This window comes from Balaenoptera acutorostrata, chromosome 2 (assembly GCF_949987535.1).
Source record: "Balaenoptera acutorostrata chromosome 2, mBalAcu1.1, whole genome shotgun sequence".
In the NCBI taxonomy this organism is placed as follows: Eukaryota; Metazoa; Chordata; class Mammalia; order Artiodactyla; family Balaenopteridae; genus Balaenoptera; species Balaenoptera acutorostrata.
Genome location: NC_080065.1, coordinates 178,744,116 through 178,767,724, shown reverse-complemented (window position 1 = coordinate 178,767,724; position 23,609 = coordinate 178,744,116). Strand labels below are relative to the sequence as shown.

The 23,609-nt window shown below is 50.4% G+C and overlaps 1 protein-coding gene across 6 annotated transcripts in view; it reads left to right on the top strand.

The window, feature by feature from the left end:
- ILF3 (interleukin enhancer binding factor 3) overlaps positions 1-22,675 on the top strand; it is a 28,179-nt gene extending 5,504 nt beyond the window's left edge. For 2 of the 6 annotated variants that reach the window (XM_028163249.2, XM_007168966.3), the window contains 19 exons: positions 6,723-6,820; positions 7,381-7,610; positions 7,795-7,972; positions 9,941-10,088; positions 11,509-11,600; positions 11,989-12,084; positions 12,722-12,833; positions 13,256-13,353; positions 13,906-14,017; positions 14,122-14,232; positions 14,591-14,790; positions 15,145-15,312; positions 15,753-15,890; positions 15,999-16,175; positions 16,273-16,426; positions 16,575-16,628; positions 20,052-20,420; positions 21,212-21,340; positions 21,995-22,675. In XM_028163249.2, coding sequence (XP_028019050.2) covers positions 6,818-6,820; positions 7,381-7,610; positions 7,795-7,972; positions 9,941-10,088; positions 11,509-11,600; positions 11,989-12,084; positions 12,722-12,833; positions 13,256-13,353; positions 13,906-14,017; positions 14,122-14,232; positions 14,591-14,790; positions 15,145-15,312; positions 15,753-15,890; positions 15,999-16,175; positions 16,273-16,426; positions 16,575-16,628; positions 20,052-20,420; positions 21,212-21,340; positions 21,995-22,131 — 2,706 coding nt within the window. In that variant the 5' untranslated portion in view covers positions 6,723-6,817 and the 3' untranslated portion in view covers positions 22,132-22,675. Of the gene's footprint in view, positions 1-437; positions 583-6,722; positions 6,821-7,380; positions 7,611-7,794; positions 7,973-9,940; positions 10,089-11,508; positions 11,601-11,988; positions 12,085-12,721; positions 12,834-13,255; positions 13,354-13,905; positions 14,018-14,121; positions 14,233-14,590; positions 14,791-15,144; positions 15,313-15,752; positions 15,891-15,998; positions 16,176-16,272; positions 16,427-16,574; positions 16,629-17,081; positions 18,537-20,051; positions 20,421-21,211; positions 21,341-21,994 lie in introns of those variants that run through there. The other 4 variants (XM_057539943.1, XM_007168968.3, XM_007168970.3 and 1 more) reach the window with 4 other exon arrangements.
- The last annotated feature ends 934 nt before the right edge of the window (positions 22,676-23,609 follow it).

Genomic DNA, 23,609 nt, shown 5'->3' with positions numbered 1-23,609 from the left:
CTGGTCCGGGAAGATCCCACATGCTGTGGAGCAGTGAAGCCCGTGCATCACAATTACTGAGCCCACGTGCCACAAGCTAGTGAAGCCCGTGGGCCTAGAGCCTGTGCTCCACAACAAAGAGAATTCACCGCAGTGAGAAGCCCGTGCACCGAAACGAAGAACCCCTGCTCTCTGCAACTAGAGAAAGCCCTTGTGCAGCAACGAAGACCCAACACAGCCAAAAATAAAATAAAATAAATTAAAAAAAAAAAAAATCTGAGGCTTTCCCATGGGAACACAGGGGACAGTTGCCTCTGCCTGCCCCTCCCCCCTCAAGGATTTCTAAGCTGGCTTCCCTCCCCCCCCTTGCTGCCTGAAGGGCATGTTGCTAAAAGAGTTTAATAATTCTCACTTGGAGTCGCGTTAAACCTTTTTGCTGTAATATTGTTTTTTCACAGGCAGATGTTAAAGTATTTCTGTTGGTTCATCCAAGAGTAGCTGAAATTACTCCTTCAGTACATTGCATTTGTAGTTCTACAGCTGATAGAGCATTTTCCCACCTTGTCACCTTTAATCCTTACTGTTTGCGGCTCTGAGGTGTAGGTAAGTGTTTTAATCTCATTTTTGACCCAGCTCTGAAAAGATAAAGTGATTTGTTGGAGGTTCCATAGTGGCCAGGTTGGAAAGCCCAGGTGGGCACAAACCTGGGGCTTCTGTTTCTGAGACCTGTGGCTGTTTCACGGTGTCATTGGGCCTGGAGGCCTGGGTCTCACAGACCAGTTATAGTTCCAGAAGCAATTTAGGAAACATCCTGCATTTGCCAGTTACAATATCTTTTTAATTAGTTAACATACTTCATCTCCACCTTTTCATAAGAAAAAAGGATGTTTTAATACTGAACATATAGGAAGAAAATAAGTTTAGAGTAAAGGACAGTCCTTTCTTCAATTAATTTTATATTTGGCTTTGTTGGGTCTTGTTTGCTGCACGCGGACTTTCTCTAGTTGTGGCGAGCGGGGGGCTGCTCTTCATTGCGGTGCGCAGGCTTCTCATTGCAGTGGCTTCTCTTGTGGAGCACAGGCTCTAGGCGCGCGGGCTTCAGTAGTTGTGGCACATGGGCTCAGTAGTTGTGGCGCACGGGCTTAGGTGCTCCGCGGCATGTGGGATCTTTCTGGACCAGGGCTAGAACCCATATCCCCTGCGCTGGCAGGCGGATTCTTAACCACTGCGCCACCAGGGAAGTCCCAAGGACAGTCCTTTAAATTGAAAATATTTGTGAACATCTTTATTCCTAACTTTATACCTCCCTATGGACCAGTAAAAACACTGTTGGGGACAGAACTGGGAACCATTGCACTGGACTTAAGATATGTCTTGAATTGAAAAATTTCTCAGAGTGGCATCCATAATCAGATTTTAGATTGGCGTCTTCTGGCTGGGTTGCTTTGTTAAAATTATTTTCCATGTATCCTCGATGATGTGAATCTGTAAAAGTTTAAGGAGTCACTTACAATTTGTATGTGTGTATTATTTCACTTCGCGGTCCAGGATAGGATTATATCTCCAGAGGTCAGGGAACCAGCATTGGGTCCTGTACCTTTTAAAGCCTATTTAGGTCTCTTTAAGAGGAGCATCCAGTTTGGGACCATTCCAGGAGTGACTGGGCCTCTAAGGTTTTGTGAAGTACCCTGGATGGGGGAATTTACTCTGGAAGATAGGTGGGGCCATACCTGTTGGGGTATTGTCACTACACCTGTTCATTCATTCTACAGACATGTGTTGATCCACACATGCTGACTTGGGAACGTTTTTTTCCCAACAGCAAGTGGTCATGAACGGCATAGTCCAGTTAGTGAGAGGTCAGAGAGATGGTCATCTCACTGCATGCTGTGGTTTAAACTTCTATAACTCTGCATGCTCTGGGTGGGCTGGTTTTGAGAACAAAAGAAAGGAACCTGATCCCTGCATGTTAGAACATCCCAAAACCACACAGAGGTTGTTTAAGATCCTGATTCTTCGCTCTTCACTCGTTCTTTTCTTGGACTTCTTTTCAGAGAGGCTGGGCTGGTAAATATCAGGCTTCAGTTGGGCCTGGTTTGAATCCTGAATGAGGTTGCAGGAGCAGCTCTGTGAGCCTTTCAAGGCTTGGGTTTAAAGTTATATTGGCAGGGGGCAGTGGAGTGTTGCATGTATAGGTGGGTATTGTGGGTTTCTTGCCAGCGGTATTCCTCAAAATCTTGAGAAGGAGGTTAAATGAGGTGGACTCTCTGGTATTCAAGACTGGAGCAGCTGGCTTCCAAGAGGCTGATTTGGGTGACAGATCTAGGCTTACACAGAGGCAAGTAAGGCTGGTTTTGTTGCCCTGCAAAGAAGTATTGACTCCAGTTTTTATTATTTATTTATTTTTGGCTTTGCCGCGCAGATTGTGGGATCTCAGTTCCCCAACCAGGGACTGAGCTCTTACCCTCGGCATTGAGAGTACAGAATCCTAACCACTGGACCGCCCGGGAATTCCCGACTTCAGTTTTTACGTGTTTGCTTTAGTTCACAGAATAAGTACTCTTACTCACTTTGTCCCCCTGAATCAAAAGCCATCGCCACTAAGGCTTGGCCTGAGGGAGGAGGGCCAGGGGATGAAAGGATCGCAGATGGGCCAAGGGTGGTGATCAGAGTTAGCCACAGCCCAGTGAGCCTTAAGGGCTCCCTTCTTGGGCCTGCCTCTCAAGTGAGGCAGCCTGCTGGAGCAGAGGCCACAGCCACGCTCCGAGTTTTAGCAGTGAAGACAGCAGATGGAAACCTCGCTGCGGGACGTTTGCTGAAGACAGGAGCATTTGGGGGCGCACAAATGTCCTTGAGGGCTTGTGATGGGCTGATGTTTTACACAGTGAATATCTTTTTTTTTTAATGTTTCATTTAATTTTATTTATTTATTTTTGGCTGCATTGGGTCTTCGTGGCTGCGCGCGGGCTTTCTCTAGTGGCGAGCGGGGGCTACTCTTCGTTGTGGTGCGCGGGCTTCTCGTTGCGGAGCATGGGCTCTAGTTGTACGGGCTTCAGTAGTTGTGGCATGCGGGCTCAGTAGTTGTGGCTCGAGGGCTCTAGAGCGCAGGCTCAGTAGCTGTGGCGCACGGGCTTAGTTGCTCCGCGGCATGTGGGATCTTCCTGGACCAGGGCTCGAACCTGTGTCCCCCTGCATTGGCAGACGGATTCTTAACCACTGTGCCACCAGGGAAGTCCCATCTGCCATTGACATCTGACTTCAGTTGTGTTTCACATCTCTCTTCATCTCTCTGTTCTTTTCCTCTTTCAGTCCACTTCATTTTATTGAAATATAATTAACAATGTATCTTTACGATGCTTTTCAAAGTAGCAGAAGGTTGTAGTCTTTCCTCTAAATATTAACTAGAGTCCAGTATTTATTTACATTTTTTTTCTTTTGAAGTAAATGTACAGATCTTGAATATCCAATTCAATGGATTTTGACCAGTGCATGTCCCCACCAATACTACCAAGATGTAGACTATGACCATCACCCCAGAAGGTTTCCAGGACCCCTTCCCAGGTGTTTCCTGCCACCATCCCCCAGAGGCAACCGCTGATGAGTTTTGGCTGTTTTGCTGAGTTCGAGAACTTCATCTGGGTGGAAGCTTTTTTTTTCCTTTTTCTTTTTTGATAGTTGCCCCAAATGCAGCCAGTGGAAGTCCTACAGGTCAGCTCATTTGTCCTTTGGACAAGCCTGCAGTAATCTGTGCATGTTTCCTTGCTTTCTGACACTGCAGTGTGACCCAGGCTCACCCACCATAGTTGTGCATGAGGTGCCGAATCAACCATTTCTTCCAGGAGCTCCCTTTAGAAGATTTTAGACAATATCAGTCTTACAAAACCCTGAATAAAAAGGTCTTAGTCACCTGGGATCTCAGTTTAAGCTCTGTTATTTTCAAGTCTCTATATTTGATATCTGTGGTGGAGGAAGAATGTAAGATGAAGAGATGGTAAGTGTACAGTGATGCATTGGCTCCGGGCACCATGTTGGATTTGGAGGGAAGGCGTTTCTCCTTTAAGGTACACTCGCTGGCCAGGTCCACAGGAATGGGGGACTTGCGTGCTGTGTTCATCACTGTCCCAGCATCTGACTCAGGGCCTGGCACAGGGGAGGTGCATGCTGAATACTTTTGAATAAGTAAATACAGTTTTAAACATCATCCTTCATTATCAGATCGATGAAGTTTCAGTATAGATATGGCCAGGACTGGTGGCTGTTTAACATGGACTCCTCACCAATCAGCTGTGATTTCTGATGGCCTGCCTCTTGTCAGTTTAGAATTGGTTTTCTGAGCTTTGCTTTAAATTTTAGATTACCTGCCATGGTGGCACTTTTGTAAGAATTCTTGTTTACTGCTCACTTTTTTAAAAAAAACAAAAATTATTATGGAAATTTTCAAACATGCACAAATGATCCCAGTATACCCATCCTTATCTTCAGCAGGTATCAGCATTTTCCAGTGTTGGTTTATCCTTTTCCCTTCTCCACTCCCCACCTCACTGGAGTATTTTAGAGCAAATAGCAGGCATGTAGTTTAAGCCATAAATTTATCTTAAATATGTACCTAACAGATAAAGACATTCTTGTCTTTTTTTTTTTTTAATAAGGTATTTTATTTATTTATTTTGGCTGCGTTGGGTCTTCGTTGCTGCGCGCGGGCTTTAGTTGCGGCAAGCAGAGGCTACTCTTCGTTGCGGTGCGCGGGCTTCTCATCGCGGTGGCTTCTCTTGTTGCAGAGCATGGGCTCTAGGCGCGCAGGCTTCAGTAGTTGTGGCTCGCGGGCTCTAGAGTGCAGGCTCAGTAGTTGTGGCACACGGGTTTAGATGCTCCGCGGCATGTGGGATCTTCCCGGACCAGGGATCGAACCTGTGTCCCCTGCAGTGGCAGATGGATTCTTTTTTTTTTTTTTTTAATATCTCGTGATCTCACCTATTTTTTTTTTAATTTTATTTATTTATTTATTTATTTATTTGTGGCTGTGTTGGGTCTTCATTTCTGTATGAGGGCTTTTCTCTAGTTGTGGCAAGCGGGGGCCACTCTTCATCGCGGTGCGCCGGCCTCTCTTGTTGCGGAGCACAGGCTCCAGACGCGCAGGCTCAGTAATTGTGGCTCACGGGCCTAGTTGCTCCGCGACATGTGGGATCTTCCCAGACCAGGGCTTGAACCCGTGTCGCCTGCATTGGCAGGCAGATTCTCAACCACTGTGCCACCAGGGAAGCCCCAAAGACGTTCTTTTCAAACACAACCGTAATATCATTCGTTCCTAACTGAATGAACAATTATTCCTTAATACAGGATGTGCTTTTGCATGTGCTCTGCCCCTACAACAGCCAGTGATGTACATCTTGTGTAGCACATGTTGGTGCTGTTTTTGCGGGTCTGTGGGATGTATGCTCCATGCTTTCCATAGGTCAAGTCATTTAATTTTCACAGTTCCCTTGAAGAGGTAGAGGAGTAGATTCATGTTGCAGGTTAGAAGGAAACTCCAATGAAACTTCAAGGCCACACAGGTAGTGGCCCAGCTGGCAAAGTTTCAGGCCCACATCTTTGCAGAAGCTCCCACTTGGTGAGTACCAAGGGCCCAGGCACAGCCAGGAGCTGAGCCCAGGGACTGGTCCTCCACTCTTCCCTTCCCTCCCTCCCATGTCAAGAAGCATTTGACGCCACCTGTCCTTTTGCCTGGCTCTGCAGGGGCATCGCCTGTCATTCCACGCTTAGATTTTCAAGTTCTACTTTGGAACCCTTAAGTTTTCGATGAGATTGCTAGGTAGTCCTGAAGCATTGTGGGAAATTCTTGTTCTGGCTAGTCATGTCGGAGTTTATCCTTGAAGGGGGTGCGTTTCCGAGATGAACCTGCTGCCCTGGCTGGTAACTGGTGTGGATCGAAGGGGCTAGCTGTTATGTGGCTGGAGGGAATGGGTGGATTCATCTGTTGCCTATTAAGCTGATGGGTTTTTTTTGGTTGTTTACTCATTTGGAAGATTTCAGTGTGGACCAGACTTTGCATAGAGTGGGAATTGAGTAGGTTGTAGTCAGCATGTTATTTAGAGTCCAGAATTGTAATTATAGCTACGTTTGTCTTGAAGACTTCTGTTGTGTATTTCAGTTGTCTCAACCACTCCAGAATTGAACCCACAGGTGTGTCCACGTGCTGCGGTGGCCGCATCCACCTGACGTTTCAGAAGGGTCATGCCTCTCCAGTTTGCAGAAGCCTTTTGAGCCCCTCTGTTTCCTGCTTTCCTTCCATTACCCTCAAGGACCAGAGCTCTTTCCCTCTCTTTTTTTCTTTTTTCTTTTTCTTTCCCTCTCTTTTTTTCTCCAAATACCAAGATTTTGCTGAACATTTTCACCTGTACCATTTTCTGGAGGCTTGTTAAAAGGTTTATTTTTTATTTGTAAAAATTGGCATACTTATATAAAGATAATGATGAAAAGGGATTTTTTAAAAAGTAAAAATCATCTGAGTGTGGGCCTGAAGTGAGACACACCTTCTAGAAACCAGCTGTTTTCATTTTTATGGAATTTTATAATTAGTTGTTTGTACCGTGGCTTAGTGGTTACTTGGAAATAAAGATGTGTCCTGCTGTGTGGACGGACCTCCTTCCTGAGGCAGCGCCGCTTGCATCCTGCTGAATATCTGACTGCTAAGATTCATCCATCGATGAAATATGTGAAACTAAAAAGATTTTCTGATCTTATAGATAGTTGAAGTATTGATAACACCAAGGAAATCTGTCACAATTTGAAAAGATAAGCAAAAATTTGATTTCCAGACACTACAGAAAAAGAAGTAAAAATGGTAAGAAAGTTTTTTTCTTAATCATAGATACTGTTTCTTCATTCATGTACAAAAATGTTTGTAGTGTTTCCCCAAAGCATTTGATTCTTTTTTGTAAATTGAAGTAGTTGACTTACAATATCACATTGGTTTTAGGTGTACAACAGTAATTTGATACTTATTGTAGATTATATTCCGTATAAAGTTTTTATAAAATATTGGCTACCTTCCCCATCCTGTTCATTGTGTCCTTGTAACTTGCTTATTTTATACTTAATAGTTTGTTCCTCTTAATCCCCTTCACTATCTTGCCTCCCCAAAGCATTTGAATCTGTAATCATTTTTCATTGGACTTTTTTCAAGTACATAGTGTAACAATTCTAGTAATACAGAAACGTGTAAAGTAAATGCCCCCATACTCCCACCACCTAGAGAAAGCACAGCTGTTATGTTTGGTTGTCCTTCTCAGGCTTTCAGATATGTTCATATAGTTTTATTTTCATATGCATAATTCTCAGTTGTACATCTTAAAAGATAAGCGTCAAGTTGCATTGTTTTTAACTAATTTTTCACATTTCCAGCGTCCAGTGAGAATTTTTGTGAATGATGATCGCCATGTGATGGCAAAGCATTCTTCCGTTTATCCAACACAAGAGGAGCTGGAGGCAGTCCAGAACATGGTGTCCCACACGGAGCGGGCTCTCAAAGCTGTGTCCGACTGGATCGATGAGCAGGAGAAAGGCAGCGGCGATCACGCCGAGTCCGAGCATATGGATGTGCCCCCAGAGGACGAGACCAAAGAAGGGGCCGGGTAAGTTGGTTTTGTAGGGTGGTGGTTTTTTGTGTGTTTGTTTTGTTTTTTCCTTCCTCCTTTCTAGGGAGACTGGCCAGGGTAGGGTTGAGCACCTCCTTTTCTAAGAAACTCCAGCCTTTCCAGGACCCCTGGGTTCTGGCCAGACGGAATCTCACTGAGCATGTGTTGGGCTGTTCCTCAGGGAGCAGAAGTCAGAGCACGTGACCAGAACCCTGAGGGGCGTGATGCGTGTTGGCCTCGTGGCAAAGGGCCTGCTGCTCAAGGGGGACCTGGACCTGGAGCTGGTGCTGCTGTGTAAGGAGAAGCCCACGACCGCCCTCCTGGACAAGGTGGCTGACAACCTGGCCATCCAGCTCGCTGTGAGTGTGACCGCCACCACTGGGGTTGGAGGGTGGTCAGGGGAAGAGGTGCCCAACCGCGCTGTGTGCCAAGAAGCACGCTCCAAAGCCAGCCTTGCACCTGCTGTGCTCACACCTTCTGTAGGTAACAGGCAGGACGCTGCAGAGCCACCCAGATGCTCTGGCAGCCAAGAAGGGCCCAGTGCCTGCCATGCACAAGGCTGCACTGTTTTTGGGCCGCACTGGGCATGACCTTCACATCCAGACTCCAGTGATGGATGGGCGGGTGAGTGGATGAATAGGTAGCACAGTTGTTAACTCTTCCTCCCTGACTCAAAGCTGGACATAAAAAAATTTTTTAAACCGATTTATTTGTCTCATTACAAAAGTATTACGTAAATAATAGCCTCTGACATTTCTTGAGCATTGACTACACCAGACTCTAGGCCAGAAGAGCTCTATCATTTCATCATAATGACTGAGATAGGGCTTTATTTTTATTTTTTATTTTTTTAAACATCTTTATTGAAGTATAATTGCTTTACAATGGTGTGTTAGTTTCTGCTTTATAACAAAGTGAATCAGTTATACATGTAAGGGCTTTATTATCTAAGTATTTTCGAAGACGTGGCTGAGGTGTGGGGAGCTCAGTAACTGACCCCACATACCCAGCTGGTGAGGTCTGGGGCTTCAGAACCTCTGAGTGTCACTGCCACTCGGTGCCTCTTCGGGACACATTTACCCTGGATTTAGTGACAGGATAAGCAAAAGAAGAAAGTAAAGACTTCATTTCTTAGACACACTGTTCGTTTTCACGTGTGAAGGTATGTTCTGTCACGTGTGACTGACAACTGGGGATTCAGGACAGAGGTCAGAATTGAAATGGTTAGTTAATTTTAATCTTTGTCTATAAAAAGTATATTAAGTGAAGAAAATTAAGTTGACGTAAATGTTTCTAAAGGAAAGACAATTTTTGTAAAGAGTATTTAAAGATAGATACAAAGAAAGTATATTTTTATCAATTTAGCTTAGTGTTTTTTGACTGGGGCAGATTTTGCACCTCAGGGGACATGTGGCAAGTCTAGAGGTAGTTTTAGTTGTCACAGCAGGAGGAGTGGGGTGCTACTGGCATCTCCTAGGTAGAGGCTGGAGATGTTGCTCGAGGTCCTCCAGTGCACAGGACAGCCCTACAACCAAGAGTGATCTGGCCCAGAGCGTCCATAGTGCTGAGGTGGAGAAAAGTCAACTTAGGTTTTCCATAGTGCCTTTGTCCTCCCTGTAATGTGGTATTTACTTTGTTTTTCTTGACAAAAATCAAAAACGCTCGAGTTTTCTTGATGAAGGCATATAAACTGGTATAAAGAAGAAAGCAGAAGTCACAATTGTGAACGTCCTCTTATAGACACGTGCATTTGCAGCAAGTACGTGCTTTTATAGGCGTCATATGATGAAACTGTTTTACCGCACACAGTTTTCATCATCCCACGTTCTGTGATAGCTGCTCAGCCTGGTGTGGAAATAGCGGTGGCTGGATGCCCACTCTGTGCTGGGTGCTGTGCTTTCCATGCAGTGTCCGGTTCAAGTCCTCTGCAGCCTTGTGCTGTCGGTCGTGTCACTAAGTCCATTTTACAAATTAGAAACCACAATCTTGATGAGATGAAGTGATTTGTCCAAAGTTACACAACTGCCAAGCAACAAAATGAGGATTCACACCCTCATCTCCTCCCAGACCCTAAACTCTCTTACCATTGGCATTATAAAGCTTCCCGTGAAAATCACTCCTCTAAGTAGTCACCTCCTCCTTGGAGTGCCTGGAAGATGGCCAGAGACCTGTCCAGCAGGAGGGAGGTCCTGAGCCCTAGCCGAAGGCACTGCTGTCAGTCACAGCCCAAGAAACTGGCCTGTCTGCTGTGGTAACCAGGAGCTAAACAGAACTGTCGATAGCCCTGGGGGGGAAAGTGCGTTTGAAAGTTGCATTTTCTTTTGTAGGCTGTTACAGATGACAAGTACGAAATACTCCAATCTGTCGACGATGCTGCGATTGTGATAAAAAACACAAAAGAGCCTCCATTGTCCCTGACCATCCACCTGACATCCCCTGTTGTCAGAGAAGAAATGGAGAAAGTATTAGCTGGAGGTAGGGAGGCTGAGAAAGGCCAGCAGGACACTGGCAACTTGGTGTTCCCTCACGATTCAAACGTGCTATTCAGTTTTAGACTGCTTTGATAAAAGGATAGTGGTGTAGCTTTGACCACCTTTTGCTCTGAGATCACATCTCCCACTCGGTTTCTGTCCTGGGAGTTTGACAAAACGGTTGCACTAAAAGTGAGTAGCACTTTTCCTAGAGGATTGCACCATTTTTGTTTGTCTTAATCCTTAGATGTTCTCATCGGTGTTAAATGTGATTTTTTTCTGTTGAGCCAGTCTCTGGCCTTGGAAAAGCGTGTCCCTGGTGATTATAGGCTTTTTAAATTATGGAAGACAACCAGATGGTTTCTGCATGAGCATCACGTTGGACTTGTGCAAACAGCTTGTGTTGCAGCAGAACCGAGGGCTTCTTCATTTGTCCTCTTCCATTGGCTGCTTTTATCAGTTGCAGTGATTGAAATGCAAAGAGCTGATGCAGAGTTTTGGATAAAGTTTTAAACAATTGAGCGATTTTCAAATCAAGTCTTTGAAACTTAGACAGTGATAATGCTTTCACGATTCAAAGTCCACCCAGGGCCCCTCATACATATCTCTGGGTGGATGTTTTTCAGTCACAACTCTCACACCTCAAAGTAAAGGTGACAGGCCTTATCCAAACCCCTGATGCACAGATGGCGGAAACGACAAACGCTCTGGTTTTGCTGCAGCACAGGCTCACGCTGTGCCCTTGTTGCTGTTCTTTGATTACCTTCGGTTCCGATACCTGATTCACTACCAGAGCCCTTCTAGTTTATCAATTTAGGGACGCTGGACCTTTGACCAACAGGACTCTCTCTGTCAAGGGCTGGGACTAGGGCAGTCCCGCCTGGTGGGTGGAGGTGGTCCCCTTTGCCGTAGATGCCTCAGGGGAAGGCCTGTGGGAAGCAGAGAGGGAGTGCATTTCTACTCCCCCCCCCCACCCCCCACCTATTTTTATTTTTTGGTTTTTGGTTTTTGGTTTTGTTTTTCGTTTTTTGCTAATGAATTTTTTTAGCATAGCTTATTTATTGGGAGATCCTGGGGAGGAAGCAAGGTAATAGTCTCTACTAGAAGATAGGATCCACCTATCTGTCCCCCTCCCCCATGGGATTATTCCTTTTAGAGTAACTTCCCACTTTTGTTTTTGTTTTTCTTATTGTTTTTTGTTTCTTGTTTTTTTGTTTTTTTGGAGGGGGCCTCTGATTTTTACGATCTCCTCTTGGGGCAGAGTTAAATGCACTTGAGCGTCTCCTTCCCTGGTCAAGGGTGGAGATGACTTGAGATTCTGGGAGCCTCAGCTGCCCTTTTAGGAAGCTGCCACATCCCCTTTCCACCTGACAGAAACCCCTTGGTCAAACTGTACCTTGTCTTCTTATTCCATCCATGAATAGAAACGCTATCAGTCAACGATCCCCCGGACGTTCTGGACAGGCAGAAATGCCTTGCTGCCTTGGCGTCCCTCCGACACGCCAAGTGGTTCCAGGTTTGCATTTTGTTCTTCTATTTGTCTTTCGGTAGAGAATTCCTAAGTTTTAAGTTGGCTAATTTTCACCATAAAGTTTCGGTAACATTGAAGAGCACCGTGCTGAACTTAGCACCTGCAGGCGTGCAGTTGCTAAAGGAGCACGCATAGACAAATTTGACACCCCCAAAGGAGGCTTGTGACTGAGTAGGTGGGTAGCTGCTGCTTTGTGCCAAGAGTAACATCCTTCTCGTCCACTCGGTGAAATCGCTGCCGACCACACACTTGATGGTCGTGAACGTTCACCGTTTACCCTTGACAAAGTAGCACCCTGAGACTTGCGTTTTTCATGTTTGCCTGTGTTCAGGGAGGTGCCTTGGTATGAAGAGCCTGTGCTTTGTTCCTCTAGGCCAGAGCCAACGGGCTGAAGTCGTGTGTCATTGTCATCCGGGTCCTGAGGGACCTGTGCACCCGCGTTCCCACCTGGGGTCCCCTCAGAGGATGGGTAAGGCACCTTTGTAGCTATAGCCACCCTGGGTCATGTGTGCAGAGACCTCCCAGATCCCAAGAGTATGTTAATGGTAAACAGGCTGGAGTGGCCCGTCAGGGTGGGTGTGGCCGATACTCCAGTCATAGCTGCTCATTGAGCAACTACTGTGTGCCACACCCTGGGTGGGGATGAGAGCGAGACCAGACTCCCATGGAGGGTACACAGCTCAACCTAGTCAGGGGCCGGCCAGGTGGCACACTTACTATGACGGATTATACTCCGTGAAGACGGTTTTGTAGCTGTTCTTGGACAGGGGTCAGCAAACTGAGGCCCACAGGCCAATTTCCGCTAGTTGCCTGTTTATCTATAGTTAAGAATGCTTTTTATGTTTTTAAATGGCTACATTTTAAGTGTAAGTACCTATGTAACAGCTTCAACTTTGCCTCTTGGCCTACACAGGCTGCCCCTTTAACGTCTGGTCCTTTAAGGAAAAGTTGGTTAAGACCCACTCTAGGTGTCCTGTCTTCGACGCGCGCGCGCGTGTGCACATACACACACACACACACACACACACACACACGCACAACAACAGCTCCTCAGCATCAGCCAGCTCCCTCCTGGACACTGGCTAACTGTCCCTCTTGCCTTTCAGCCCCTCGAGCTTCTCTGTGAGAAGTCCATCGGCACAGCCAACAGACCAATGGGTGCCGGCGAGGCCCTGCGGAGAGTGCTGGAGTGCCTGGCTTCAGGCATCGTGATGCCAGGTTGGGGCCTTGTGCTTTGCAAGTTGCAGGGAAAGGACAGGGATTGAGGCCCTGAGGCCACTTCCTGGCGGGTCCCCTGACTGGGTTAGGGCAGCAGCAGCCCCGTGTCCCCCTAGGGATGAAGCATGTGACTACCCTCTTGCACCATCATATCCAGCCCTGTGCCGGCTCCGCAGCTGTGACTCAGGGCGGATCCGGGGCAGTGGTGACCCACTCCCACGTGAGCTCCACGCTCTGAGATACATGTGGATTATTTCTCTCACAGGCTGGATGCCGAGTGGGTCACCGAGCTCGGTGTGTTTTCCAGAGCTGGGTGTGGATGGGGCGTGGGGGGTAACGCACTTGGTTCCCTCAGCCAGCACAACTCTTCGGAGATGCTAAAAGATAATCCTCTGCATATCTTCCTTGTTTCCTGCCTTCAGATGGTTCTGGCATTTATGACCCTTGTGAAAAAGAAGCCACTGATGCTATTGGGCATCTAGACAGACAGCAACGGGAAGATATCACACAGAGTGCGCAGGTATAGTCATCGCCATTGCCAACGTGAGCCCTTACCCAGTCTGTAATCACTGGCTTCCAGTTCCATTACTGGGTATTCTCAGGGTAGCCACTGGACTCATAGGCTCAGGCTGGGGATTCTGAAGGTCAAGGGATCGTGCCTGATACAGGGTGCCCCAATCTGGGTTGCTTCTTTCCCCTGGCGCCACGCGTGGTTGTCGCCTGCCCCCTCGGCCTGCTCGAGTGCTGTTTTCAGACACCGAGTTCAGCGGGGAGATGTATTTGCTGTGCGGACTGCTCCAGGGGTCCTTCCCTCGCAGGCCCACCACGTGGCTCCGTGTGGCAACCAGTCCCCAGGTTGGGGTCTCCTGTAATCCTCTCGAGGGGGGTGGTCACAGGCTGGCCTTCCCCCACAGCAAGGCTGGGCCCTGGCTGTTGGGGGACCCCTCACTGTTATAGGGGAGACCGTTAGCAACCCCTCAGCTCCCACCCCTTCCAGAAGGCATTAGTGAGAGCACACACGTTGGCTGGGAACACAGGGCGGCTGAGTCAGGTTCCTCTTCCCCTTCTCCAGCACGCTCTGCGACTTGCTGCGTTTGGCCAGCTCCATAAGGTCCTGGGTATGGACCCCCTGCCTTCGAAGATGCCCAAAAAACCAAAGAATGAAAACCCAGTGGACTACACAGGTAAGCATGGCGCAGTGCCCATGCCCAGGCGGGCGGTATCATCGCACGCTCCCAGCAGAGCCCAGACTGGCGTCTCAGCTGCTTCCGTCCTTGTCTCGTTTCAGTTCAAATACCCCCCAGTACCACCTACGCCATTACGCCCATGAAACGCCCAATGGAGGAAGATGGGGAGGAAAAGTCTCCCAGCAAAAAGAAGAAGAAGATTCAGAAGAAAGGTACCAGCATTCATTCATAGTCCTTGTTTTACCCTCCACGTGGCTTCAATTAAGGTTCACCCCAAAGTGAGTGGGATACTTCCTTTTACCTTCTCTTTCTCGGACATGATACTTAAGTCCTTTTAAGAATGGTTAAATAAATACAACATGGGTATGGAACACAAGTGGGGTGCCTCAGCTGGTGACCACAGGTGTGGTGTGCTCCTGGGAGTGGGGCAGGCAAGGCCTCGGCACGTGTGGCCGCCCAGTCCCCTGCCCAGTCGTCCACGTCGTGCATCAGGGCGCAGTCAGGAGAGGTTCCCCTGCCCGGTTCAGAATTGACTGATTTTCCAGAGCAACATTGGTGTGTTCTCTCTAGAGGAGAAAGCAGAGCCTCCCCAAGCGATGAACGCCCTGATGAGACTGAACCAGCTCAAGCCGGGGCTGCAGTACAAACTGGTTTCCCAGACCGGTCCAGTTCACGCCCCCATCTTCACCATGTCTGTGGAGGTAGACGGCAACTCATTCGAGGCCTCTGGGCCCTCCAAAAAGACTGCCAAGTTGCACGTGGCTGTTAAGGTGAGCACGGCAGCAGCGTCGTACGACAGCAAACCACTTCCCTCATCTTGCGCCCCTTCAGAGCCATCGTCCCATTTAAGCACGAGGCTAAAGGAGGGCATGTGCATACTGAAATGGTTAGATTTCCGAATGGTAGCCAAGTCACACGTGGCAAGAACGCCATCATCACTGTGGCTGATGGGCAGAGGGCCCCCTAGTGTGGCCGGGCATCGAGGTGGTCTTGGGAGCTACAGGAAAGCTCCTCCAGTTGGCTGGACGCCACCCTAGGCGCTTCTGATTCAGGATCCCGGGTGTGGGAGGGGTTCTGCATGGTTGAGCCCTCCCTCACTGGGGGCCTGGGTCTCCCTCCTGCAGGTGTTACAGGACATGGGCTTGCCCACGGGTGCCGAAGGCAGAGACTCCAGCAAGGGGGAAGACTCAGCTGAGGAGACAGAGGCGAAGCCAGCCGTGGTGGCCCCGCCACCTGTGGTGGAAGCTGTCTCGACCCCCAGCGCTGCCTTCCCCTCAGATCCCACTGCCGAGGTGAGCACGGGGTGGGTGCTGGAGTGCCCGGCAGGAAGCAGCAGGCGGTCCTGGGTCCCGTGAACCAGGACAGTTCCTGGTCCTCGTTCTCTTACCCCAAGAGTGTACCTTCCAGTCCAGGGGCCTGTGGAGGGAGTTGGGTGTGAGCTGTTGAGCCATGGCCGAGAGGCCCTTGCTGGTGTTGACCCAACATCTGGGGCTGCACTGGGGTGGCCTGCAGTCGAGGATGTGCCGTTTCCCCGGTAGATGGGGTGTGGGTGGAGGCGGTCCCATTGCTGGGAAGGCCACAGATGATTTCTGGAGACAGGAGTTGCGGGGGCGACAGCAGAGTAAATGGAGTGGAGGGCCTCCTCAGCCATGACGTAGGGGCGGCTGCCGTCCTCCACGTGCTGGAAAGCCCTTAGCTGAGTTTGTTGGTTTTCTTTTCTGTTTTCCCTGAGAACGTAAAACAGCAGGGGCCGATCCTGACCAAGCATGGCAAGAACCCTGTTATGGAACTTAACGAGAAGAGGCGTGGCCTCAAGTATGAGCTCATCTCAGAGACAGGGGGTAGCCATGACAAGCGCTTCGTCATGGAGGTTAGTGGTCCTGGGGGCGGTTCCTGTGGGGGCCTGGAGTCTTTGGAGAGTCCCCCCTGTCCCAAGGGGGGTGTTGGGTCACCCCAGACACGCATGTGTTCTTCCCAGGTCGAGGTGGACGGACAGAAGTTTCAAGGCGCTGGCTCAAACAAAAAGGTGGCCAAAGCATATGCCGCCCTTGCTGCGCTAGAAAAACTGTTCCCCGATGCCCCTCTCGCCCTCGAGGCCAACAAGAAGAAGAGAGCCCCCGTGCCTGTGAGAGGTGGACCGAAATTTGCTGCTAAGGTGAGCGGTCACCCCGGAGCTCTCTGACCTTGGCGTGTATTCTCTGGTGATTCGAATGGGAGGCGAATGTAACCCGTCTGTCTTCTCTCCCGTCCAGCCACATAACCCTGGGTTCGGCATGGGGGGCCCCATGCACAATGAAGTGCCCCCGCCCCCCAATCTCCGAGGACGGGGAAGAGGAGGGAACATCCGCGGTCGAGGGAGAGGGAGAGGCTTTGGTGGCGCCAACCATGGAGGCTACATGAATGCTGGTGAGGACCATTGTCCTGTGCTGTCCCAGTGGGCCCGGCCTGCTCCCCGGAGTGGGTGGGACCCCTGGGGCCAACTGAGATGCCAGAAGAGGCAGGGGGGCTGGCAGACCCGCCCCCTGCCCTGGTGACCCTGTCTGTTCCCTTTCAGGTGCCGGGTATGGCAGCTATGGGTATGGAGGCAACTCGGCAACCGCTGGCTACAGTAAGTGTGTGTTTCTCTTTGTCTGAGCTTGGGGAGAAGCTGCAGCTTAGCTCCCGTGGCCTGAGTTAGAGCAGGGTGGCCCAGCAGCAGGAGCCTCCCTGAGGCTTAAGGGCAGCTGGCACCCATTCTCGGTGGTTAGGTCAGGCGGTCCTCCAGCACCCCCCATCCTGCAAAAGCGTAATTTACTCTTTAAATGTTAATGCACACACTTGTGTGACTTGAAAGTTCATTAAAAGTCAGAATTTTAAATTTCTCTGCTTTAAGCCATGCGAAGCACCAATCCTGTGAATATACTTTTCCTGACAGTGCACAGCTCTTGTCTTGAGAAGGAGCCTTCATTGGGGGGTTACAGGAGCAGAGAAATCTAAAACATGAATTTCAAATGTGGCGCTCTGTGCCATTTTTCAAAAGAATTCTAATTTTTTTTCTCTGCTCTGTCTCCCCCTTTTGTAGGTGACTTTTTCACAGACTGCTACGGCTATCATGATTTTGGGTCTTCCTAGAGCATCTAAAAGTATTGCACACAAAATCAACTTTTTACTCCAATTTTCTCGAACTCCAAAACCCAAAGTGTCCGTGCTGTGCCCTGTGCTTCACTGGGTTTCTCAACCGTGGCTTGTCACCGCAGCTTGTCTGAAACTCTTAGCCTGCAGAATTTAAGACAATGGCAGTTTTTATCGTGATTTGCCTTTGAACTTGGTCATATTGAAGTTCACAATAAGTGGAAAACAATTTTCAGAGAATGCGTTTTTTGTGCAGAATTGCACAGAATTCTAGAGCCAGCGTTGGTCAGCATCAAGGCAAAAGCCCACCTTTGCTTTTTATGGAAAGCATTACTTTATTTAAGAGACAGATAATAATGCATTTTAATCTACCTTTGTCTTAATTTACAGCAGGTTTTGTATGAATTTTTAACCTTTTAACAAATTCCCAAATCTGGTTGATGCCTTTGACAGTAACGATTTCACCACATCCGAATCCAGAGCAACCGGCCTTTTTTCTTTTGTTTTTTCATAAGCATGTGAAACGTTGGGAACGTTGGGAAATTGTATATTGTGCGAAGTTAACCTCTTCCACCTTTTGTAAATGCTCTGGTGGGTTCTTGTTCCGGGATGCAATGTTCTGTGGCTGCTTTAGCTAGAGGTGAACTCTCAAAGGTATCAAAACTGTGCTTCCACTATTAGTGCAAGAAACAGACAGGCTTTAAGGAAGAGAGAACGTGGAATTTTGCAAGTCGTAATCACACCTGCAAATGCATGGAATTCTAGAGGTTTTTTTCCTTTTTTCTTTTCTTTTTTTTCTTTTCTTTTTTTTTTAATGGGGCTTTAAAAATAATCAAGCTGGAAGAGCTTAATACATAGCACAATTCTCCAGTGAAGAGCCAAGCCTCAGCAGGGCCTGTGCTGCTGGGCGCACATCCACGGCAGATTCCAGAAGGCCTGGAAAGCTTCTGCCCTCTTACCTTAGGGTGCAGGCTTGAGCTTGTGTGGCTTCTCCCTTGTGCGCAGAGGCACACAGAGGCTTTCTGGCTCTTGAATGAGACCCCCGTCTCTTGGCGGGAGTCCTTGGGAATGAGTATAGTTTTGGCTCTGGTCAGCAGACTTCTCTGCAGCAAGGCCTGCCTCTGCGTTGACTTGCAAAATTTTGCGTTTATTCAGTCAGGCAAAAAATTGGTCAAAATGGTTACTACATAATTTGTTCCCAGGGGTTTGAAACATTCAGTGAAACTTTTTAAAACTTTGATTGCATGATGTATTTTTTTTTTTTTCCTAGAAAGTTATTGTTTGAGAATAATGTCTTTTTATACCAGGAAATAGTTATCCTGAAATGACGTTGAAAATTTCCCCTCCCCTTTATTATTATTATTATTTTTTTTTAATCAATACATGTTAAAGTAACAAGCCCTCAGTCCTTGGCGTCTTCATTCATTCCCACGCTGGCGGAGGGGCGAGGATGCGCTCAGTGCTGGTCGTGGGCAGCCGAGGTGGTGGGCTTCCGAGAGGGTGTCTGCAGGGGACCTCCCGTCCTCCAGCCTCCTTGAGAAGCCTTCGCGCGTTTACTTTCCTGCACTGTGGGACTCGTCTTTCTCCTTGGTGTTTTTGGCTTTGGGTGGGGTGGGTGGAAGGGTCTAGAGAAAATTAACTGATGTCGCAGATCAGTTCTATCCAAATTATTGTTCTCAAACCACGCAAGACACAGCGGTGTGCGGCGTACATCTGCAGCGGGTGGAAGGAATTAACCCCCATTCAAAAGGCAGGAGATCCTTGGTGCTAAATACGGGAAGGAAGGACAGGGTGTGTGGGGAGCATCCTCTCCCCGTCCCCCCATCCTGGGCACAGTGGCCACACCAGGCACCAGCCCCGGCTGGCTGTGGCAGGGGCAGCGGCCAGCCAGCACAGGTGCGCCCAGGCCCGCCTGCTCCAGGAGCCCAAGAGTTCTGCAGCCCCTGTGTGAGTGCTAGGGATTGCCCGGCTGGGTCGGAGAGCCACCCACGTGACCTGTCTTCCTCTTCCTGTCGCCTCTCCTTAGCTGACCCATGCCCCGTCAGTCCATCTGAGTGGTGGGGCTGTGTTAACAAACCTGTCTTCCGGGGTCTGTACCTCGTGACCAGAGGGGGGACCCACTGTGACATTCTCCGCTCCAGGGCCTGAGAATGTGGCGGTCTGGCTGCACGCTTGTCAGTCCTGCCCCTGGGTCCTGCCTGCGCCCGGCAGCTGTGCTGGGAGTAAGGAGGGGCCCTCTGGGGGGGCCACCCAAGGCAGTAGCTTGAGGCCCCACCTGGGTGTTCTAAACCCAGCTGTAGTGTTTCATTCCCCCACGAGGCTGTGACAGTCACACCAGGGAGATGCCCCAGATCATTGGGCTAAGTCTCCATTCGGTCCTCCCAGACCCAGGTGGACCAGCTGGTCTTCCAGGAACGACTCTGGCGTTTAGGGGCATCGTTACAGAGCATCTCCTGGGGTCACCCAGGACTGGGACTACAGAGCCTCTTCCCAGCACAGCAGGGGGGAGGTGGCGGGGGCCAGCTGCTTCTTTGGGGCTTTGCTTTTCCTCTCACCGTTTGGGACATCTGGGTAGCAGTGAGCTAGTCGTGATTGTCATCCCGCGCTTGGAGCCCATCTCATTGTAATGTTGACATCCGCTGCGAAAGCTGCTGCTGGCCTGCTGTCGTGCCGCTGCTTGGGCAGAGAGCCATTGTTGTCGTCAGCTGATGGGTGAGTGGGGCTGAAGGCTGGGCCAGCCCATACCAGGCTGCTTCAAGGACCGGAGCCGCTGCTCCTCGCTCTCTTGCCTCTTTCCGTCTCTCCCGGCCTGGCCAGTGGGCTTGTGGGTCAGCCTTCAGGGCCCACAGCTGTGACCTTCCCTCTCCTTCCCCTCCCCCGCCTCTCGATCCTCCACCTGACCCGCTGCCTTCCTGTTTAGGTCAGTTCTACAGCAACGGAGGGCATTCTGGGAATGCCGGTGGTGGTGGCGGCGGCGGGGGCGGTGGTGGCTCTTCTGGCTACGGTTCCTACTACCAAGGTGACAACTACAACTCACCAGTGCCCCCGAAACACGCCGGGAAGAAGCAGCCGCACGGGGGCCAGCAGAAGCCCTCCTACGGCTCGGGCTACCAGTCCCACCAAGGCCAGCAGCAGTCCTACAACCAGGGCCAGTACAGCAACTACGGCCCCCCGCAGGGCAAGCAGAAAGGCTATAATCATGGACAAGGCAACTACTCCTCCTACTCAAACTCCTACAGCTCCCCCGGAGGCGGGGGCGGATCAGACTACAGCTACGAGAGCAAATTCAGTGAGTTGGCTTCCAGAGCCGCCAGGGGTCCAGGCCAGCAGCAGATCCCAAGGAGTGGTGGAAGCTCAGCCCTGCCCCAACCTGACCTCTGGTGGAGGGACCGGAAGGAAGCCGGGTGGTGCTGGCTGTAGGGCGGGCGTTAGGAAAATCCTGAAAGCAGGGTCCCCTGGCCCAGGTCTTTGCTGGTCCCTCCCTGTTGCCTTCTCCGAGGTCCCGGAGACTGTGGGCTGAGGCTGGGGCCCAAGGGTGGATAGAGCCTGTGAGTCGGGGCCAGCTGTTGCGAGGTTACCTCCAGGGATGGGCTCTGGAGACAGCCCCCAACACATCCTGAGTTACTTCCGTGTCCGCCGGTCCTTCCACCTTGTGCACAGACCCAGCAGGCCTGGGGAAGCGTGGGTGTGAACTCCTGCATGGCAGGATAGCGGGCAGCTGCGTGCCGGGGACCTTAAAGAAGCTGTGCTGCCTGTGCGTGGGCCTGGCGGTGGGCCTCGGGTGCCTGGCTGGGTGGGAGAGGGGAGGAGGCTGCTGGGGAGCCTGGGTTGGAGGAGCAGGTGGGAAGGCAGGATGGACCTGGGCTTCAGAACATGATGACGTTACAGGGCTCCAGTGGCCCCTGGCGCTTCGTGGTTGGACTGAGTGTGCCAAATTTCAGCAGTCAAGACAGGGATCGGGCAAGGCCCAGACCTCAGCCGAGCGCCTGCCACTGCCAAGGCCGCGCACAAGGAACCTAGATCGCCCTAGCCGCAGTCTTGGCCACAGCCCCTTAACTGTGTTATCTTCTCTTCCCTCAGACTACAGTGGTAGTGGAGGCCGAAGCGGCGGGAACAGCTACGGCTCAGGCGGGTCGTCCTACAATCCAGGGTCACACGGGGGCTACGGCGGAGGTTCTGGGGGCGGCTCCTCATACCAAGGCAAACAAGGTGGGCTTGGGGCAGCAGGCAGCACAGAATGGGGGGCCTTAAACTCAGAGCCAGCAGGGGCCACACGGATTCCATGAGGAGGGGGCGTGGCCTGGCCTGGGCAGATAGCAGCACAGGTAGGGGGGCCCCGGTGGCAGCTGCCGCTTGGCTTCCATGTGGGGTAAGAACAAGGAGTGAGAGACACGGGCACACCAGGACCCTGTGAGAACACGGGCTTAGGCACACCTCCAGCTTCGTGTTCTTCCGGAGCCAGACGTTCAGAAATTGCCCTACTCTTAAATGTTGGCACCAACGGGAAAAAATACGGAGAACAGTGAGGGCCAAACAGAGCCTGACGTGGAGCTCTGGTTTGGGGTGGTGAGCTCAGCCTGTGCTCAGGCAGCCCCCGGTTACAGCTCCCACTGCCCATGCGTCGTGGCTGGGCAGCTCCCCACCCCTCATAAACGCAGGGCTGATGGTCCCACCTCAGGGCTCTTGGAACAACTAGACCCAATGACCCTGGAAAGGCACTTAGCAGAACAAGGTGGAGCTTCCATGGCTGTCCTGCTGCGATCTCCCCGGCAGACACAGTTAACGGTGTTGGCTGACGTCCTGCTCTCTGACCGCGGGGCAGGCCTGTGCCTCTCACCTCTAACCCACCCCTCTCTCCCTTAGGAGGCTACTCGTCACAGTCGAACTACAGCTCCCCGGGGTCCAGCCAGAATTACAGCGGCCCTCCCAGCTCCTACCAGTCGTCACAGGGGGGCTACGGCAGAAACGCAGACCACAGCATGAACTACCAGTACAGATAAAGCCCCCAAGGGGTGAAGATTTGTACCTTCTGCACTTACTCCCCCGTTGTAAGATTCAGTTTTATGCATCACAGTTAACATGTCAACCGGCCTCTCCAGGCCCCTTCCGCCCTACCCTGTCCACGTTGCTGTGTTGTGAGGTGCAGCTGGTCACTCCCGTGACCCGTCCTGTGACCCATATTTAGCTGTGTTTGGGACTCCGTGTCTTCAGTGGTTTGTTAGTTGCCATTACAACTTTGTCTGAGTAGAGTTTTTTTGAGTTCTTGCAATTAAGTATCCCTCTGTCTATTTACAATTGGTGTTAGTGTTAACTCAGTTTGTCTTTAAATAGTAACGGAAGGGATACGTCATTTGTTAATGCTTTTGTGAAGTGAGTTAAACGAGCTTTCTGTATTTTAATGCTTTAGTGTTTCAGTTTTATAAGTGAAGATTTTATTTTAAAAACCAGTGGGAAAGAGTGGGGTTTTTTTTGTATGTCTGGATCATTCAGGCAGTACATCTGAATTGAGCTGAATGTAGACGAATAAAGAAAAACAAAACTCTGTGCCTGTCGTAGGCCTGGGTGTCTGGGCCACCAGCAGCAAGATGGGCAGGTTCCTCCACTCTGTTCCCAGCACAGGAAGGCAGGGTGTGGGGGGCAGGGCAGTCCCTGGTCACCGGAGAACGGCCAAGGCCAGCAACCCAGTTTCCTGGCAGCTTGCAGAACTGGTGTCCCAGCGGCTCCGTAGTCCCAGCTCTCCCCGTGGGCTGCACAGTGACTTCCGGAGACCCATGCTGCTATAGGGGGTTTGCTCACACAGTTGGGCATGCTTTGTTTTCTGCTCCATGAATTCTCATAATTTTAAGTGCAATTTCAAGTCACCACGGAGTAAAACATCCTTGTAGGTTGGGTACGTGTAACCTAAAAAAGCCCAGTTGAATCTGGCTGAAAGATGCCAAGATCTGGGGAACCCAGCCACAGAACCATCCATGCCACGATGGCGCTTTGCGTCTGCAGCAGCCACGGCCTTTCCTCTGGTGCCGCCCCACCTCGAGTGTGTTCCACGGAGTGCACTGTTGGCGTGCTTCACGATCCTGGGTAATTTTGCAGTGGTTGGGAGACATCTTGTCACCTAGTGGGTAGAGGCCAGGGTTGCCGCTGACCATTCTACACTTAAATGTCAGCAGTGCGCAGGTGGAGGAGCCCTTCCCAGAGCAGCCCTTCTCAACTTTGGCCCTGCTCCCGGGAGAGAGTGGGGGTCACGCCCGGAGTGCTTTACCCGCCTGTCTGGAACGAGCCCCTCAGCGAGGCCTGGGGCTGCGTCTCTACGGGAACCCACCTAGTCTTGCCGCCTGTCCACTCTCTCAGACCAGGTGCTGTTCAAGATTGTGGCCCCTTGGCCTCCCGTGCTTGGTTAGCCATGGCCACTGGGAGGAGTGCGAACCATTCTTGACTCAGAATCACTCAGCTGAGGCAGAAAGTCCAGTGTGCCTTCAAA